The sequence below is a fragment of the Sceloporus occidentalis genome, unplaced genomic scaffold (assembly GCF_023333645.1).
Source record: "Sceloporus occidentalis isolate IW3139 unplaced genomic scaffold, rSceOcc1.0.p SCAF_9, whole genome shotgun sequence".
NCBI lineage: Eukaryota > Metazoa > Chordata > Lepidosauria > Squamata > Phrynosomatidae > Sceloporus > Sceloporus occidentalis.
Window position 1 is genome coordinate 10,675,221 of NW_028316989.1, and position 20,552 is coordinate 10,695,772.

Consider the following 20,552-nt stretch of genomic DNA (forward strand, 5'->3'; position numbering starts at 1 on the left):
CTAAAACTATGGAGATGCTCCTCTCAGCCACTGGGTGACCTTGCGCATGTCACACTGTCGCAACCTCAGAAAAAGGCAAACTCCCCCTGAACAAATTTTACCAAGTAAAGCCCATGACAGGTTTGCCTTAGGGCCACCATAAACCAGAAAGAAGGAGATAAAACAACAAAACAAGCTCTCAACTCATTTACATAGGTAGAGTAAGTAGGAAAGTAAGGCAGCTTGGATGGATATAAGAGATAGACAGGAGAATGATTCAGTTGCTGACGCAAACCCATGTCAATCTTAAAAAACATCTACTTATTCAGCACTGTTACTATTAACCACAATGAAGGGACAGGGGGAAATAAACAAATACACACACTTTTTCCATCCCCTTTTTTAATTATCTACCATAAAGCTACTATTTTGAATTTGGTAGCTGGGTTGCATTTATAAAAATCATTCCATCTAATACATATCCAATGCATGAGGACGGGAATTCCTGGACGTATCCCAATTCCTTACTGACAAACAGTATAAAAAAAATCATCTGCTTCACAGGCAAAGGCTCGATCAGTGCTTATTATGATACACCTGAAGGCAAGTTACGTTCTTGACAATCCACGATTATCCAAATCCTTTACCTGTTAAGAGAAAATTAACCACCTTAGTTTTTTGCATTTCATTTTCAGTAGGGATAAGATCCCTAATTAATTTTTTAAAAACCCATCTGGGCCTTCTAGATGAATGCTGTGCCAGCAATTAACCAATAATTCTTTTTATTTAGGACCAAGATAAACACTCTCTGCTTGTTCTTTTTCTCCAAAATTTCCAATACTGTAGGGAAACATGTTACTAGTGAATAATATTTAAACCACAGTATCATTTGACCCACAGAATCATAGAGTTGGAAGAGACCACAAGGGCCATCCAACCCAACCCTATTCAGCCATGCAGGAGCTCTCAATCACAGCATCCCCAACAGATGGCCATCTAGCCTCTGTTTAAAGACCTCCAAGGAGGGATAAAATGACAACCTGTGCATCCAGGTACTTCAGCTTCCTACCCAGAGCCTCATAATCCCTAATGATATTCTGAAGGCTATGCCTTGCAGTGTCATTGGATCCTACATGAACCAAAAGGAAGAGGTATTGCCAGTAAGCTTGACAAGGCTTGTCAGATTCTCCGTTACATCACAAATTTTTGTCCCAGAAAGACAGCATACCTTTCAAGACATCTTGTCAGGCCAACAAGCTACTGATTCTGTACCCCTCAGCAGGAAATCTCCTATCACCACCACATCCCTCCTCTGAGATTTGGGAGAAGCCATTCGATGTGCTGAACCTTCCAAGGTCTCATGCACATTCTCTGAGGACTAACACTGCTGTTCTTCTTGCTGCCCCTTGTCATCACTGATAAAGGAGAGAACTTCAACTGATTCTGCCACTCCAGACTCACAGGATGATCTTTGATCTTTCTGCTTCTATGCATCATGTTCCTTCAACTGTCTACCTCCTGCATATGGGAATTAACCTCTTTTCCACTGCCATCCCCTGTGTTTCTCAACCAGGAGTCTGCTCTGTTGTTCAAGAAATCCTCCTGCTGCCTAATATGCTGCAGATTGGATAAACATGCCTCAAAGTTGTAGTCTTTTTTCCCAACAAGGCAGCCAATCTGTACTTGCTTCAGGTGTAGCTACCTCTCCCCATCACATTTAGGCAGCTGACAGGACCTAGTTTTTGCTTACTTTGTATATTCGGACTAGCCAATGTTCTGTGGTGTATGCTTCCTCCAATACATCCAGCTCAAAGTCTTTGTTACCAATCTCAGCATTCCGTACTCTGTCATAACCTGGAGGACGCTCTAGATATAGGGAAAGAATAAAATGATTAAAAGAAGTTTCTGTGATGCCCTCTCACTATTATGTCAACCCAGGGGGGGGGGGGGATGAGTTGTAATAAAAATCTGTAAACTAGCATATACTGCTTTTTAGCCCACCTCTTCAGTATATAGCAAAACCATCTGAAGTATAATGCACAAAAGGAAGTGAGGAGAAGCAAAGTAAACGTCTTTTAATTTATGGCAAGTTTCACCACCAGCATCACAGTCCTACTGGGCTACAAACTCTGATCCTGTGTTAGACAGAAAACCAGATACTGGGAGAACCAGGGATTACATGTAGATAAAAACCACTCACTGGCTTCTGTGTAGACTTGTCCAAAGCGGTAGTAGCACATCTTGTACATAAGGCAGTTAAGTAGCACAGGAGAGCCCTCCCTGTCCACACGGAACTCTCCGGTCGGTGTGTAGTAATCATGCTCCTTTATGTGCTTGCCAGTATCTGTACTCCCTCCAATTCGTACCATCCATAAAAATTTGTTAATATCTAAGGAACAAGAAGCAAAAGGATTAAATAATCTCCTTACAAATCAAACAGATTAGAATACAGTGAATACATTTTATTAGTTTATTATTAATTAATTAAAATGTTTTAATACATTAGTATTGTACATCAAAGTTCTTAAAAGAAGAACACTTTTGTCAGACTAATCCCATGATACAAATAAAAGTGTCATATATCACTCTTGATTAACAGGGGTTATCTAGGGCATTACTGGGATCTATTGACTGCAGGGCATGCAAATTTGCTCTTTGCCTTATCACAGATCAGTGGAGAATATAAGCATGACAATGAAGTAAGGATGTAACATTAAACAATGCAAGTTCTATTGAGGAATGTAGAATCTGCATAATAGAAGTTTGAGTTTACCATCTGAGGAGTATCCAGTGAGGCCTCCAAAAATTACCAATACATAACTGACATCCAGCTCCCTCATAATCTCATAAGCCCGTTCTTCTGTAGATGCCATGGCCTGAAAATTAAATAGTAACTTATAAATTCTCTGCACATTTATCACTCTTTTGATTAATTATCATTAAGAAATTTAAAGATCAAAATCCCTTCAGTCAACATCATGATCCATTTATGCAAGGCATAAAAAGTGAATTTCCGAGAACTCAACATGATTTCATGGTTCACTACAAATGGGACCAAGAAAATGAGAATTTACCTACCTGACCAACTCTGGAGATGTGGGTATTATTCCATGTGTTGTTATCCACTAGAATTGTTCGATTTGCCATGGCTGTTATCTGATACCCATAATCCCACCAGGACATAACTTTTGCATCCTGGGTTTAAATAAGAAAAGGCAATCAATATATTTTTTCAAAACTAACACACCGAAAAGGCACTGAATGCACTTGAATTAAATTGTGATGGTAAAAGGAAAATCTGAATGTTATAGTTTTTTTCGGGATAGGCATCCTAAACTTGTCTCTTTAGTGATGATGTGAACCTTTTTTAGGAATGAAGCAAGGTTTTGATTAAGTATAATGAAAATGTAACAGGTCTAATACACATGCAGATAAATTATGTTAGCTATGAACATTTATCACACTATTCTGCCTAGGGCCAGAGAATCTCCACATGATACTTGATATTGCATAAACTAATAGTTTCAAAAAGACATGTTTTTGAAGAATTTAAAAGACTCCCCAAGAAGACAGGCATTGTGCAACTGAAAGGAATCACACTGTAGCTTCTGCCATCAAACCAAGGCATCAAGAAGCACCTCTTGCCTCACACGAACATCATGGCAAGGGGAGGACTACCTTGGCCTCACAGCTGTGGAGAACTTGCTTCCTCCTTACTAGAAAGATCACCCTGGTTTCAACTACTGGAATATCCTTGTTTCAATTTCCCAACATCACTGGACACACCTCTTTTTATTTTTGTACCATTTTTATCAGATTTGTGAGCCAGTGGGCAAGAAGCTAATTTAATGTTTAATTTCTGTACAGTTTTTTTTTAATGTTAGACAATTTCTAATTATTATATTATTGTCTGTAAATAATAGATGTGGGGAAGAATTAGTTTGCTTTTACTCCTCACATCTGCATGGATATGTAAGTTTCATCTCATTAATTAGAAAATCGTTATGGAGGTGTTGCTGACATCAAGTGTTTTTGTTCCTCCAAACCATGATACTTAGAGACAGCATATATCCTGACAGCTGACAGAGCTACAAATATTAGCCAACATCACAAAAAGGGCACTGATCCACAAATGAATGCATATTAATTACCATATATATATTCAACTATAAGTCAACTTCATGAATAAGTTGAGGTCAGGTTTTGGGGCCAAAATTATGGATTTTGCCATGACCTGTGGATAGGTCAAGGGTAAAACTTGAAAGCTCCTTCAGTGAGTCTATGTGTGCATATGGCAAGAGAGACTCTCACTGATGCTTTTTGCTTCATCATTTCAGCTTTCGTTTCAGCCAAACACAGGGGCGGGAGATGGGCTCTTAAACAACAATATCCATCAATCATCCAGGACTCTTTCTGCTTGGCTTCAGAGAGAAATAAACTCCTCATGGCACATAGCACAGCATGGGGAAGTCTGAAGGAGCTGCCATCACATTTCCATTGTGACCCATGTCGATGTGGGATTTTGGGGTCAATTTTGGAGCATAAATTTTTAGACTTATAGATGAGTAAATACTGTAGGAAATAATGGAAAATTTAGCATCTCATATTTTTTGAAAAATCAGAAAGCTAATATATGCAGATACCTTAAATATAAAATTTAAGTGAACATGCCTGGATATCAAGACCTTCTTCAGAGGCTCTAAACATAATGCTCTTGTCTTCTGAAATTATATTGGTGGCAATGAGAAACAGGGCTTTTTGGGTTGCAACACAGTGTTTCTGGGACCCCACCCTCCCCTTATCATTTACCAGGCTCCTTCTTTAATTATTTTATTGCTTATATCTGCTGCTACTACACAATATGTTAACAGAATTGTTAATTTAAATACTGTTGACTTCAGTAGAGTCATTTTTTTTTCAGCTACCTAAAAAAACCCAACTGATTTAGGAAAAGGAATATAAATAATGGCCAACATCTAGGTTTCATATTAAGAACATGATAAAGGCAAAAAAGCTATTGTAAAATATGTGTCTACTCAGTCACTGTACAGTGATAGTAACCAACTATGCAGAGATTTACCTCTGGTGTATTGTGACGAAGCCAGTAGTAAGCCTCTCTGAAGTCATCAAATATGATTCTACTGCCATCTCCACCACGAGCAGACAGCACTATGGAGGGGGAAGAATAGGCTTCACTGGTTACCCAAGTTGAATGGAAAGTGTAGGTGATCAAGAAAAAAGCCATGACTAGGATCATGCCACTGGCAACCTAGGAAAGCAACAATAACCATGAAAGCAAGCTAGCATAGAAGTTATTGCTTTTGCTAAAAATCTCCATCTTGTTAAAGGTTAAGTATTTAGCATTACAGTCACCCCTTCTTTTTCATGGGGGATCCGTTCCAGACCCCCTCACAAAAATGGGGTTTCACCTATATTCAAGCATGTATGCGTGCACCTTGGGCACACACACCATTATTTTTCCTTCCGTTTGTCCCTTGCACATAAGTGAGGGACGCGGGTTCCAAAACTGTGCGAACGGAGGGAGGACTGTAATTCAGTAGTTATCCAATTTGTAACAATTTAGATCCCTAGCTGATGTTGAAATAACACTCTAGGAGTTGAAGTGCAGCAATATCTGGGGACCTAAGGTTGGGAACTACTGGTTCAGGGATTGTTTTATTGTAATTCCCACCTTTCTTTACTAGAGAGTGATTCCCAAAGTGGGTGGCATGCCCCCCCCCCCCCCCCCGGTGGCAGTTGAAAGATCCAGGGTGGCAGTGAGGGAAACGGGGCAGCAAGGAGTGGTGAGTGGCTGGGAAATTAATAGTAGCGGCAGTAGGGAAGAAGTGGCAGCAAAAAGCTTTCAAATTTGGGACCCTGGTAGGTCAGAGTTGCACTGCTATTTCTGTTTTTCTTCATCAGACAGGCAGAGAGAAGAGGCAACAGTAAAAACAACATTTGTGGATGGGGTTGTGAACACTTGAAGCTGTGTGGGGAAGGCATGTATCTGGGGAAGGAGTGGGAGGAGTACCTGGGGTCAATTCTTGGAAAGAGTCCTTTGCCATAGATCGGCTCCAGTAGTTAAAATCTCTCCCTTTCCCCATCCTTGCCAGTCTGCAGAGCCTCTGTAAATCCCCTACACATACACTATCCCCTCCGAGAAAGAAGGATTGAGTGTCTTTCCTCACCAGGGAGAAGTTTCTCCCTTTGCACCTGGTCACTTTGGGACCAGCAACTGAGCAGCCTTACCCACACTGGCCTTTGCTGGAAGGCAGTGGTGTCACTAGGATTGGTGTCAGCTGGTGCAATAACTCATGGTGTCATCCCTATTGACCTCCTCCTCTACTAGACAATACAGAATTATCAGTAATGTTCTTTGTACGAATGTTGCACCTTCATAATTCCATCTGTCACTGAATGTAATGGCAATAGGTGTGACACAAATAACTTCTAAAATACTTCTTCATCATACTAACTCTTGAAGCTGGAGCTTTTGTCTCCCATTCACACAAGAGACTCCAGCTTCTTTTGTGGGGTGCAGGAGGAATCCCTGGATTCTTCCTCCTAACTTCCAAAGCAAAAGGCTGTTGATAGAAATGGGAGACAGCAGTCTCCAGCTTTGCCAGTGGGATGCAGGAAAAATCCAGGGATTCCTCCTCCACCTAATTCCCAAAGTAGAAGGCTGGTGTGTCAATGAGAGACAGCAGGATCCAGCTACCAAAGCAGGACACAGAACTAACCAATAGCCTTCTGCTTTGGGAGTTAAAAGGAGGAAGAATCCCTAAATTCCTCCTGCACCCCCTTCCAAAGCTGGGGGCTCTGGTGTCAATGGCAGACAGCAGCCTTCCTCACATTCACTCAGTTCCTGATTCTCCTGCCCACTTCTCTCTCTTTCATAGATGAGATCAGGCCACACCAGGAGGTCAAAGGAACCCAGAAAGTCTTGCCATGTCTTCTCCCCTTCTCTCAGAAGATGTTTGACTCTAAGTGGGCAAAGAAAGAAGAGGCCTCATTTGCCCCCACTATCTGGGCACCTCTCTTTTGCTGAGCTTGTCTTACAAGGTATGTTAACACTACACCCATATCTTCCAAAGGACATTTAGGGAGCAATAGTAGCATTGCTAGGGTGGTGGTCATAGTGTCACCCACTTATGGTGTCACTCAGTGTGACCCATACCATCCATATCACCTAGTGATACCTCCGCCACAAGGCCGGTATAGGTTACTTGGCTGTTGCTCCCATGGTCATCAAGTGGCAAAGGAAGCAGCAACCAAGACTGGTTGATTTTAATGTACAGTAGACCTAACATCAATACACGTTGGAGGGTGGGGTAGAGTTGTCACCTAAGGGAAAGGGGGTGGTAGCCCAAACACGTTTGGGGACCACTGTTCTATAGGAACGAATCATTTCTCTAAATTTAAGCCCCACACTCATAATTTAATAACCACAACTGACCTCACACTGAGACTCACTTCATTTTTGATGGGGTAAGTAGAGTCCTGTTGCTTTTTTGACTTCTTGTCTGGTCGGCTGATATCTAAATTTTTCATATAAGTTGATAACACTTGAGACACTCCAATACCAGACAGAATACACATAACAGGGGCCAGTACCAGCATGAGACGAACCTGTAAGATAGTGGATTTTTGTTTGAATTTACTAAATGCCCAACACAGCTACCCCTGCAAGTTTTCTGTAAGATAGCAATACTTTAAGAATTTGGTCACTGTGTACAGAAATAACAACTGGAGGTAAAAATCAGTCTATGGGGGAAAAGTCACAAACAGCAGTCTCCATGTCACTCAGCATTAAATATACTTTTTAAAAATTGTTTAATACTTTATTAAATTGTAAAGCATTATATCAAGCAAACTTAGCAATATCCCCTCCCCCCAGCAATTAATTCTATAACAACAAAAAGTGAAAGAAAAGAATGGTGTAAATCTTGTCCAGGCTTCCCACTAGCATGTAAAATACAAAATTATAGTAGTAGAATCTGTAATAAGATAGAACGGTTCAAATTATCCAAATTGGCCCACCTCCTTCAAACTGCACTTACTTTTGCCATTCTACCCTGTATTTATCTAGAATGCTAGTCTCTCTGTTTTTATCCTTAATAGACTGAGTAAATGGGTAACAATTTAAAGAAAATGCATCTGGCTTAATTTTTCCTTTACTCAGTATGAAGCACTAAATATACTTCTCATTCAATGATGTCTGAAATTGAGAAAGTAGTCAGAATATATAGTGTGAGTAGATTACTGATCTCCACCACAAGAAAACAGTATCAGTCCTTCTGAAGTAATGTTCTTTTATCTGACGGGGTAAAACACAATAATGCCTGTGTTTTACTTTATACTCTGTACAACTAGTCAATCTCATATTAAGCCAACACTTTATTACTCACCATCACAGCAGAGAAGTACATGCTGGTCACACCATACATGATGATAAAAATGCGGGCATCAGACAGATTACTGAAACAGTAATACAGACCAACTGTAAGAGAAGGAGAGATGAGTGAGCTGCTACAGTTTGTCTGGTTAAGAGGAAGGTCTTTTTGTAAAAAGCCCATTCTTCCCCTGAAGTTTATAAATAAAGCTTCTGCTACTGGAAAGGAAAATTCAGCTATGGTACTGTACTCAGTATGATACACAAACCTGGGAACATGAAAACAAGAAGCTGAAGATCAAAATAATAAGATGACCATGTAGTAGGCTGGTGCTCAGAGACTGAAGCAATGATGGGTATATTATTCTTTGCATAGGAAGGATCAAGGAGTGAGTAGAAGCGGCCAGTCCATGGGGAAATTTTTCCTGTCAGGGAGATAAAAGAAATCCAAACTCATAAAGAGATATTACAGGCAGAATCGAAATATTTGGGGGTATCTTACCAAATTTTCATAATGTCGCATTTACAATCTACATAATTAATTACAGCTGGCATTCCACATCTGAGGTTTTGAGTTATGAGGATTTGATTATTTGCGGGTTTGATTAATATGTTCTCTCTAGGAATCTCTAGGTCCTCCAGTGCAACTCTGTCAGACATTGACCATAGAGCTGTGCGGGAGAAGCTGATTTTGTGGAGTAAGGATACACATTTCTAGACCATGGTTTCTTCTCCTAGTAATAGCATAGGAAAATGTAAGCCTGTAACATCTACTAATTTCTGTTTTTAGTGCTCTCTGGCCTAAAGTCCTTGGACTGCAGGACACAAATAAAGATTCTGTGTGCCTAAACTGTTTTGTTCTTCTTAAATAAATCTTAACTGCTCTCCTTCCATGCCATCTTTGATCCTCCAGGAAGAATGGATTTGGACAGAAATTTGCAGATAAATAACCTCTGAACCACTCTTGGAACATGCACTTTGGAAAAAAAGTTGGTTCCATAGTGAGTACTTGAACCTACTGAAGTCTGGATTAACAGAGAACACAGCCATCTGACACTCTCCTTGCTGGTGTTATTGCCACCAGGAAGATGACTTTGAATGTCATCATCCACAAATTTGCTTTTCTTAGTGGAGGAACAATCTGTTACAATTGGGCCAACTGGATCTGCAAGAGCCCGCGTTGTAAATTAAAAGAATGCGGGTTCCTGCAGATCCAGTTGGCATGGGGAAATAACCCAATTGTAACAGACTGTTCCTCTGTGCCATCCCATGAATGATTCTTAACAAAAGCAAGGAAACTTTTCCCATCAAGAGAAAGTTTATTCCTAGTCCATCATATCAAAATATCCCTATCAAACAATAAAAAGAAATCAACCAGTGTACATCTTAGTGGCATCAGCATCACAATACCTGTCAGCATAAGGACAGCTCCTATTGATAAAAGGACAAATCCAACTAGAGAAATCACACTCCTGAAGAGAATCTCAAACTGCTGAGGGTTCAGTTTGCTGCGCAGATAATCTACAAAGGCATGAATCTGACATAGGCCAAATACACCCAAGGCAGCCATGTGTTCAGATGACAAGACAGGCTGCAGAAAAGAATAGGTAAGTATAATTAATTTGCATTTCATAACAATTGAACATTTTCCCCTCTGGCCAAGAGTCTCACATAAACCAATCTTTGGCCATAAAGAATTATCAGTAGCAGGTGACAGCAGAGCTGAAACAAACTGCAGAAATAATAGAGCTTGGAACCGCTTTAACTGCCCTGGCTCAGGTCTAGGGAACAAACTGTAGTTTGTTGTGGCACCAGAGCTCTCTAACAGAGAAGGCTAAATGTCTTACAAAACTACAGTTCCCATAATTCCCTAGCATTGAACCAAGGCTGTTAAAAGTTTCAAACTGGATTATTTCTGCAGTCTGTTTCAACCCTAAGTACCTGTACAAAGATTTGATAAACACAAAGTTCCATCTACTGGCCCCTCTTCCATTTGTTACTGCATTTTGGACTGCATGGTTTAGATAAACCCTAAGGATCTGAAAAAGCCCAGAAAGGCCATGTTGTTCTGTGGCTAGTATAATAATAAGATAATATGGTTGTTTTAGCAAATGAAAATCATTTTATTAGAATGTTAGAATAAAATAATATTTTTCTGCTAAATGAGAAATGTTAGTTGAAGGCTGTGCTTATTTTTTTTTTTCCTTTCACAGTTTCTTTCTAGCAAAGTGATTTGCTCAAAATCAAAACCACTGGTTCCTCCTTTCCTTCCCTAATCTCTGCCAGAACCTCAGATTTCTCACCTGGAAGCCAACAAAAGAGATCTGCATTGATAAGATGGTTCCTAAACAATAGACAGTGCAATAAGCCACATATATCCGGTGGGAGAATCGTCCAGTGAGCATCAGCACCAAGACATGAAGGGGAATGAGGTTAATCAAAAACACATAACCTCCCCATGAAGAAACCTGAATGATGATAAAAGAGATAAAATATTTACTTTTCAAAACATAACAAAGACCCAGATCTCATTTATGGGAATGCTGGCAGCAACCAACACAAAGAGCTTGCTGATCCCATGATGCAAACTAGTTTTGCTTCTGAGACGTCCAGAGAAGTCCCTATCACACTGAAGTTCCACCATCTTAAAATACAACCTTGCACTACTTATAATAGAAGAGACTACTCAAAAGCATTCTGAACCAATGGTAAATATCTAGTAACTCTACCTAATATCACAGAACTAAGGTCCAGAACAGATGGCCTGGAATTAGCAGCCAGAGACCACTCTGACTGCAATAGGGCTGGGACCACAGCAACTGCACAACCTACTCTTGAAGTAGGCTGCCACTGCGGTCCCAAACGGGCCACTGGCAGAGGCAGATTTAATCCACTCCTAAAAAGTCTGGCTTTTGCCACCTTAGCAAAGGCTTGGAGTGCCTTCTGTCCACTGTGGGAGTGTGCGCCATTTAAACACTACACCCCCAAAGTGGCCGGAGGCCAATTTATTTGGCCCATGTGTTCTGGGCCTAAGACTAAAAGACCAATACTGATACTCAGTCCATCTTATTTGCTTGTGACTGAATGAGGATTTCCTGGTTCATGAATGTCATGGCACCAATTCATCCTTATATCCAAAAACCTATGAACAATATTTCTGAAACAGTACCATTTACAAAATCCTTTACAAAACGATTAAGAAGTGATAGTGAAGCTACATTACAGTAGTAAGAAGAGTACAAAACATTGAGACTTGATAGATGTTTACAGCCTAAATTTAATGTGACATGGCAATCAGCTGTTTAATACTTCTGACAAATGATAAAGAAATTCAAGGCACTAGCCAAAATTATTATTTACCATGTAGAAATAGGCAAGTGCACACATGGCTGCCCAATAGATGGAGCCTGTTTTCACTGCTTTGATCCACATGTAGTAAGTCAGAAGCATACAGAATATGGCAATACCTGGAAAAAATAGTTACATGAGTCAAACTTAGTATATTTTGGAACAGATAAATTACAATGCTCTAGGTTTTTAACATAGGTAAGCAAAACATAATATGTCCAAGTCCTTCTGACAATTTCACTTGTTTCTTTCTAGCTACTATAATATATCATTTTACCATAGGTCCCCTCAAAATTGGGAACTCAAAGCAGGTCACAATTTAAAATTATAATTATAGTTATTATATTTATATATATTGCCTGCCTTTCCCTCAGACTGGGATTCAATAATTAAAAAGTATTGCAACAAATCTACAAAATACAGAAGTCAAAAAGAATTTTAAAAAATTAAAACAAGGTTAAAGCATATATTAAAACACAGACACAGACCAACAGTGATTAACAATATCCAAAGCATTGTGGAAAACGGATCTTATATCATTACACATGAAATACATGTGGGAATAGAAACGTCTTTGCTTGTCAGTGAAATGAAAGTAGGGAGAGTCCCAGTCTAACTTCTCTGGAAAGGGTTTTAGAGCCTGGGGGTAACCACTGAAAAGGCCTCTTCTGTGTTTTTACCATATCTACCTGTGAGGATGGAGGGACAGAGAGAAAGGCCTCTCCAGCAGATCTCAGTACGCAGACTGATTCAGAAGGGAGATATGGCCCTTCAAATAACCTGAATCTGAACCATGAGGGGCTTTAAAAGTCATAACTAGCACTTTGATCATGCCCAGAAACAGACTGGCAACCAGTGGAGCTGTTCCAGGAAAGATGTTGTGTGTTCCCATTTGTTTGTAATATTGATTCCCTTTCCATATCTCCCTCTGCCCTGTACAACCATTATGGCTGCTCTTGAATGATACAAATAAAAACATAGAAAACATTAAAAAAGGAATTAAACTATTACAATACTAAAACACATCACATATTAAAAGAGTAATTTTTTAAAAAAAGCTCTTAAAAGCACCATTAAAACAGTACAGCATCTCCTAGCATGTTTTTTAAAATCTTTGTTTTAAAAGCCTATCTGAATTTAAAAAAGGACAATAAAAGGATCATAGAATCATAGAGTTGGAAGAGACCATAAGGGCCATCCAGTCCAACCTCCTGCCATGCAAGAAATCACAAAACACCCCTAAGAGATGGCCATCCAGCCTCTGTTTAAAGACCGCCAAAGAATGAGACTCTTTAAACAGAGGCTGGATGGCCATCTGTCAGGGATGCTTTGACTGTGATTTCCTACTATGGTGGATGAAGAGATTCAGTAGAAAGATGAAATAAAAAAGGACAGAGATCAATGGATAAGCAGAAGAGTGACCAGCTATAAGTAGGTATGCAAAAAGTCAGAACTGAGACAAGTATAGTGAAGGTTCCTCTACCAGACCTAGATGGCACTCCAGGCAAACCATAATGGTAAAAAAATCCTTCCTGTATGTGTGGGGAAGAGCAACCAAGCCTATTTCCCTCCACTATCGCAAAATATTAATGCTTCTTTAACTCCAGTGTCCATATGAAGAAAAACCATCATGCAATTCCTAGTTGGCAAAATGCAAGGCACATTAAACAATGATCTTACCTTCATTGTCATAGGAGCCAGCAACAGAACGAGAGATGTACCCTGGCACCACAGCAATCATTGCAGCTGCCAGGAGACCTGCCCCTGCATCCTGTCCAGAAAAAAAGAAGACATACGTTAATGATCAAATTGTTACCAATATCTATAGGAAAAAATAAACATTACATAGATGTGAATATTATCACATTTAAGACACGATGGTAAGATAATCCAACTAATCTCAGTTTTATGTATTATGTGGCAAGGGTTTGCATGTACTGGGGGGGAGTGTTTATACAAAAAGTATAAAACCTCTTCCAGTAACAAAAAGGCCGAGATACAAGACATGTCTGTTTTTCTAATTTCAAACAAACAACAAAATGAAAGGGCATGATCTTTCTAACTGAACCACCCAAATGTGCCTTGTCTTAGTAGTTAAAGTACTAAAGAGACATTATCCCATCACAAACTAACAGACAGTTGCTCTTTCCTTTATTCATTTAACATCCAGAGAATGGCAAAAATTGAATGTGGATTTTCTTGTGGCAAAAGATAAAACTTTTGTGAAACATTACTGATTTATCATTAATCCCAACAGCCACATATACAAAATTAACTGCCTCCTAAATTGTTTAAGAACTGATCATCAGATTAAATAAACAGCAAGGACTAGAAATTAACACCACCAGTCCAAACCTTTTTGCAGTGAAGCACAAATTTGTTCTCCTTTTTACCTTGAGCTCTTTGGTGAGATGGTATGTTACTATAGTAGTGAAGGAGGAGAAAAGGGGAGCCAGGAATACACACACATTTCTGATGTCAATTGTAATGTGGAAGAAGTGTAGAACATGATAGATCGCTGCTGATGTGATCATTAAACCTGAGATAAAGGGAAACAGAGCTGCTATTCCTGAGAAGTCACTAATTTTCCAGAAGCAAAACAACAGAATTAAACAGATGTGGGACAGGACACAGTGGCACAACCAGGCTTGGTGACATGCAGTATTTGGGGGGAGGGGGGCTGCTGAGGCAGGCTTTCCAACCCTGTCCTCCTGCTGCCTTGCTCACCTGCCACCCTCACCGCTGTTTTGCCTCCCTCCTTGGGGACAAAGTGGGGCCAGTAGAAGCTGCGCTCTCACCCCGCTGCCACCCTTGCCGTCACCTCAGCTCCCTCTTTGGAGACAGAGCCAGGCCAGGGATGTTCACCGCAACAGGTGAAGGACCCCACCATCACCCCTCCTCTGGGGTGTCACCTGGTATGGTGCACATCTGCCCAGTGATGCCACTGACTTGACAGACATCAGCTAAACCTCACCCACCTGGGATAGGGGATAGTGTTCATCTTCAATTACAGCTCTCAGATATTGATAGATTTTTAAAATGTAAATGAACTTAATGCAAGACTATGGCCATTCTGATTGGCTGCAATATGACTTATAACAAAGATCAGCACTCCTCAGTCCAACAGCCAGCATGGCATATGCTTTGACTGTTGGACTAGAACTCTGGGAGAACAGAGTTCAAAACCTTACCATGAAAACACAGTGGGTTACCTTAGGCAAGTCACATGCTCTCGATCTTACAGGAAAGCAATGGCAAACCTATGTTGAATAAATCTTACCAAGAAAACCCTATGGTAGGGTCTCAATAAATATCAATAGCATTTTATATTTCTATACCACTTAATAGTGAACTAAGCACACTATAAGCTGTTTACAGTATGTTAGCAATTGCTCCCAACAAGCTGGGTATTCATTTTACTGCTATGAAATGATGGAAGGCTGAGTCAACCTGGAGCCCTGTGGGTTCAAACTCATAGTGTTGTGACTGCAGTACCAGCATTTATTAATTTATTTAACCACTGTGTCACCAGGGAATCAAACCTGAAGCCACACAGTAAAAATTCTTCAATCACTCTGACCATCATCCAGGAGCTTCCATCCATATAACATATTTTATAGTGTTACAACATACTGTGCCTCCACATTCAAGAGCCAGCGTAATTTCACCTGGATAAATAGTTCCACCAATGATCCTCCCCAACGGATACCATGCTCTATCATCAAACCAGTTGTGAAACTTGTAGAAGCCCTCTTCTGCCAGGAAGCGAGTTGTGCGGTAGTTAAAATACCTTTGATATCAACAGAAACACAACTTATTTAGTTCAACTCTACTATTTGCAGCTCTTCATATTACAGTCTGTGACTTCTGTTAAAGTGCTTGTGTGAAAGTACTGCCAAATTAATGCACACATTAGCGCCAACTTGGCTGCCAAACAATTTTTCGGATCAGGAAATGGCATCCATATTTGATCCTTTTGCAAACACTCCAAATCATAAACAAATATTTGCCTAAATATCCACTCTTTTCTGTGAACAAGCAGAGAAGATGTGTTGTCCATTTCCAATGAGTTATTATGCACTATTTAGCAAACTAGTACATACTACATTGTATTATACATGCTCCCTATATCATAATGGACATTACACCTAAAGCTCCTCACATATCCCTTCAGCATTTTCCCGCAGACCATTAATTTTGAAAAATGTGATTCCACCGGGTCTCACAGCTTTAGATGTACTCCAATACATTTACAGTGCTATAGAAATAAACTATAATACTTTGGAAAACACTATTTCTATCATATTTCAATTTAAAAATACATTCTCTAATGTATTCAGATAGATCTGACTAGTCAAATCCATTGACAATTACCCCATAAACATTTATCTAGGAAGGTTTTCAATGATATATGTAGAAGAAAATAATTTCTTTTGTCATCTTTTAACATGCTGCAAGGAAGGAGTGAGCAAAGTGCAGGCCATGAGATACCTAAGTGTAGCCCCTAAAGCCCCCTTGAGCTCCCCACAAAATATTTCAGGGATATTTATGTATCAAATCTTTTGAGGCATTTATTTGCCTTTTTTTGTAAATTAATGTTTTAGTTTAATCTTTTTAAAATTATTGTAAGCCACCTTGGATCCCCTTTGGGTAGAAAGTTGGGTCATAAATGCAAAAACTAAATAAAATAAAATCTGTGCCTGAGAGCATCAATAGATGATATCTCAAATCAAATCAGGCTAAAAGAAGCAAGAGGGATACTTACGGATCAAATTCATGAATAACACTCTCAAATCTCAGTACTGAAAAGAGTCTTGTAGAGAAAGCTGCAAGAGAAAAAGGAAGGCATATTTACATACTTGCATGAATTATATGACTCCAATGTTTTTTTCCTCACTGCAAATAAATTTAGTATGCTGGAAAATGTTATAGTCATCATACAAGGGTTGTATAAGTCTTCAGTGTAGAGGGATAAAATCTAAGAGCCAAGATCTAAGATGAACCAAAAGAACTACAGGTAATAGTTATACCCATACATAACCCTCCACAACTAGGACATTAAACTTACATAGCACAGCTGCCATTGAAAGAATGAGGAGCTTAAGGAGGGTGTCCTGCTTTTCATAGGACAAGCGGAGGAAGCCTAATTTGGTCATTTTGGTAAATTCAGCAAACAGTACTTAAACACCTGGAAGGAAAACAAAAAAGGAGAAACGCAGTTTTAAAAATCAGTACTTGTGCAACCAAATCTTCACAGTCTTTACAATTACACTGCAAGAAATCACTGCAAGCAAAAATTGATAATTACCTAAGCCACAAAAAGCTCAGGACCAGTCTAAATGTCACTACTTTAGGCAGCCATTCAAATGACACTTCCCCTTATATCTACCCATATAAGGTTCTAGAAATCTAATACAGTCAGCCCACCTTATCCACAGACTTTTTTTATCCACAGATTCAAGCATCCACAGTTTGAAAAATATTTTAAATATATATACATTCCCAAAAGCAAACGTTGATTTTGCCATTTTATATAAGTGACACCATTTTACTATGCCACTGTACTCAATGAAATTTGAGCATCCACAGATATTTGTATCCAGGGAGGGTCATGGAACCAAACCCCAAAAGCAATGGACTCAAGTTGCAAGAAAAAAGATCCCACCTCAACATTAGGAAGAACTTCTTGACAGTGGAGCATGCTGCCTTGGAGAGTAGTGGCATCTGAAGATTTTTAAGCGGAGGCTGGATTGCCATCTGTTGGGAGTGCTTTATGTATTCCTGCATGGCAGGAAGTTGGACTAGATGGCCCTAGCGGTCTCTTCCAGCTTTGATTCAAAACCATATCCATTACGTAACAACAGCTATTTCCACACAGGATATGTCTTTGCTGATAAGAGAGGATTCATCCCGTCAATCAAGCTCTTGATCGACAAATCATCAAGTTGGAAGAGACCACAAGGGCCATCTAGTCCAGCTTCCAGCTATGCTGCTCCACTTAAAGACTTTCTTCCTAATGTTGAGGTGAATCTTTTTTTCTTGTAGCTTGAGTCCATTGCCCCATGTTCTATTCTCTGGAGCAGAAGAAAGCAAGCTTGCTCTATGCTCAATATGACAGCTCTTAGAAACATTTAAACGTGGCTATCATGTTGACCTTTAAACCTTCTCTTCTCCAGGCAAAACAGAGTCGATGCTTGGAAAGAGTCTGTCTTGGAGCGGTTCCTGTAGCCAACATCTCTCCCTTTCCCTGCCCATGCCAGTCTCCAGTCCAGAGCATGTGCCCTCTATAAAACCCCTACAAAGACATTGGCTGCACCACTCCCTGTCCCAACAAAGGAGGATTGAGAGTCCTTCCTCGCTGGGGAGAAGCTTCTCCTTTTGCACCTAGTTACCTTTGAAGCAGCGACAAAGGCTGAGGAGCAACCAAGAGGCCTCTTGCCCACACTGGCCTTTGCTGCTGAGCATGAATGAGAAGCATCTCAGTCACTGTTCACCCAGCTGCTCCCACATCCCCAGCCATAGCTTACTGTATACATTCCTGTATAAGTCTAGAAATGTAGGTCTAGGAATTGACCCCCAAAAGACTGACTTGACTTATGCATGGGTCAATGTAAGAACTGTTTCTTAACTCATGTTTAAAAGAAGGAACCATCTCCTGGTGGAAAGCAAGAGTATAATATGTGAAGTACAGACTCCCTCTACTCTCCCATCCATCCAGCCTTAAGAGTAAGCGCAAAGTGTTATGTCTGCAGGAGTTTTGTAAGCTCTTTGACACTGTTTTGCTTTGCTTCATCCTTTAGATCCTTTGCTATATACCCTTGACTTATCCACGGGTCATAGCAAAATCCATCATTTTGGCCCCCAAATTTGCCCTCGACATATATATAGTTGAGTATATATGCAGTAAGTGTTTTCTTGCAAGGTAGCCACTAAATTATCTTTCCTTCCGACTCCCCTCAGGAAAATAGTGACACCAACATCTAGCATATGGAGCCATTTTCACACTGCAGGTCCTTCTGAGAAGAGAAACATGACTTGCTTATACTGTCTGCAATGAAACAGCGTCCTGTAGGTCATGGATCTTAGGTTCAAAACACACTGCAGAAATCATCCCTCTTGGGACCGCTGTAACTGCCATGGCTCAGGGCTAGGGAATCCTGGGAATTGTAGTTCTCCAACGGAGAAGGCTAAACATCTCAGTTCCCAGAATTCCCTAGCACTGAGCCAGGGCAGTGGAAGCGTTCTCAATCTGGGCTGCGTCTGCCGTGCGTCTTGGACCGATGTCTTTAGGCTTCGAGTGACTAAGCGCAGCACATTCGGAAGCCCTTTTTCGCCCTTTGAAGCAGATGCTGCCGGAGGACAGCCAAGAAGGGCCACAAACCGAGGGGCAAAGGCAGGGGCTGCGACCCAGCGGCGTCTGGAGGGCCACGGCTGCCCACTCCTGCTCCGAAGAAAGCTCCGCGGGGATAGAAACCTAAAAGAAGAAAGAGATGGTTTAGATCACACAGCCTTCAGCACAAACTCCTTCTCAGCAGCACTTGGGGCTCCCAGAGGAGGAAGCAGGGATGCCACGCTGCAGAAACAATCCGCATCGACACCGCTTTAACTGCCATGGCTCACTGCTAGGGAACAGAGTCCCCCAAAGCGTGCTCTTTTCAGGGGGCTTTGGACTCCAGCTCCCAGAATCCCAGGCTATTGGCCAACGTGGCTGAGGCTTCTGGGAGATGAAGTCCAAAACCACTGCTTTGGGAATTGGGGAATTGTAGGCCCCCGCAACAAACTCCAACTCCCAGAATTCCACAGCCTTGAGCCAGAAAGAGTTAAAGCGGTGCCAAACCGGATTATTCCCGCAGCGTGGACGGGCCACTCGCGCCGCCTTACCTGGGCCTCCGACGTCGCTCTCCGCCCCGCTCCCTCAGCCATCCGCTCCACGCGCACCCACTCCCTCAAGCTGCGTCGGCCCGCCTACTCCGGTCCCGCTATTCGGAATACTATTGGGGGAGTTTTACGTCCGTCAATTTTTTTAAAAAAAGCCGTTTCCGAAAGGCTACTGGAGGAGGGTCGTGCCTGTCAAGCGATTGACCCACCTCCGCGTCCTCGATTGGTGGGAAGTTGAACCACGCGGGGCGGTTGTCTCGAGGGAGGCGTCAAGCTTGGTTGAGAAAGCGAGCAGTGACGTGTCGCTCTGGGGAATGAGAGCAGACGCTGCAGTAAGAGGGGGCGTGGCTTTGCGCGTCACGTGGGACGGCGCGGCGCCCAATGGCTGAATGGGGGCGTGGCTTTGCGGCGTCACGTGTCGCCCAATGGCTGGTTTTGCTGCAGACGGTCCCTCTGGGAAAGGGGCAACGACTTTGGACTTCAGCTCCCAGAACCCCAGACTATTGGCCAACATGGCTGAGGCTTCTGGGAGTTGAAGTCCCACAATCTCTTAAAGGGCACCGTTTGGGGAGGGACCACTGGTTTATGAAGGAACACTTCCCTGTTTGCAGCCTTCTCAGTGTCTCAAGTGTCAGTAGAAGCGTTCACTGGGCCAGAGTCAGGATGGCTAAGAACGAATGGGAAACATCGCCAGCCAAAATATCCATCGGTCAAGGGAAGATCAACCTTAGACCCTTGATCCCTTGGAGAGTAATGGAGTCTCCTTCCTTGGAAGGCTTTAAACAGAGGCTGGATGGCCCTCTGTCAAAAGGGATGCTTTGATGGAGAGTTCCTGCATGGCAGGATGGGGTTGGGCTCTATCAGGGCCTTTTTTGGGGTCTCTTCCAACTCTGTGATTCTAAAACCTGGGTCTCCCTCCCGCACTGCATATAAATGTGCCTAAATAGCTTAGGCC

The 20,552-nt window shown here is 41.3% G+C and overlaps 1 protein-coding gene across 2 annotated transcripts; it reads right to left on the bottom strand.

Moving 5' to 3' along the window:
• Positions 1–364: 364 nt before the first annotated feature.
• LOC149306881 (dolichyl-diphosphooligosaccharide--protein glycosyltransferase subunit STT3A) lies at positions 365–19,686 on the bottom strand. Of its 2 annotated transcripts, XM_089537363.1 has the most exons (19): positions 19,601–19,686; positions 19,101–19,193; positions 16,788–16,907; positions 16,485–16,545; positions 15,388–15,509; positions 14,113–14,258; positions 13,400–13,490; positions 11,732–11,838; positions 10,675–10,839; positions 9,782–9,962; positions 8,641–8,796; positions 8,388–8,479; positions 7,453–7,608; positions 5,060–5,248; positions 3,058–3,174; positions 2,753–2,855; positions 2,180–2,368; positions 1,730–1,845; positions 365–626 (listed from the first exon to the last, which is right to left on the bottom strand). In XM_089537363.1, the coding sequence occupies exons 3-19, from the start codon at positions 16,873–16,875 to the stop codon at positions 588–590; spliced, it is 2,118 nt and encodes a 705-aa protein (XP_089393489.1). In that variant the 5' UTR covers positions 16,876–16,907; positions 19,101–19,193; positions 19,601–19,686; the 3' UTR covers positions 365–587. The 2 variants fall into 2 exon arrangements, with proteins under 2 accessions (XP_089393489.1, XP_089393490.1); XM_089537364.1 differs by lacking the exon at positions 19,101–19,193 and having other exon boundaries at positions 19,601–19,658.
• Between the last annotated feature and the right edge of the window lie 866 nt (positions 19,687–20,552).

What these genes read in the sequence shown, in the direction of transcription:
- LOC149306881 (XM_089537363.1), bottom strand. Translation starts at nt 16,875, where the DNA reads ATGACCAAATTAGGCTTCCTCCGCTTGTCCTATGAAAAGCAGGACACC. An exon ending in ACAAGTCTACACAGAAGCCA is followed by an intron (nt 1,846 to 2,179) that starts GTGAGTGGTTTT and finishes CCCTATATCTAG; the next exon opens with AGCGTCCTCCAGGTTATGAC. An exon ending in GGCTAGTCCGAATATACAAA is followed by an intron (nt 627 to 1,729) that starts GTAAGCAAAAAC and finishes TTCTCTTAACAG; the next exon opens with GTAAAGGATTTGGATAATCG.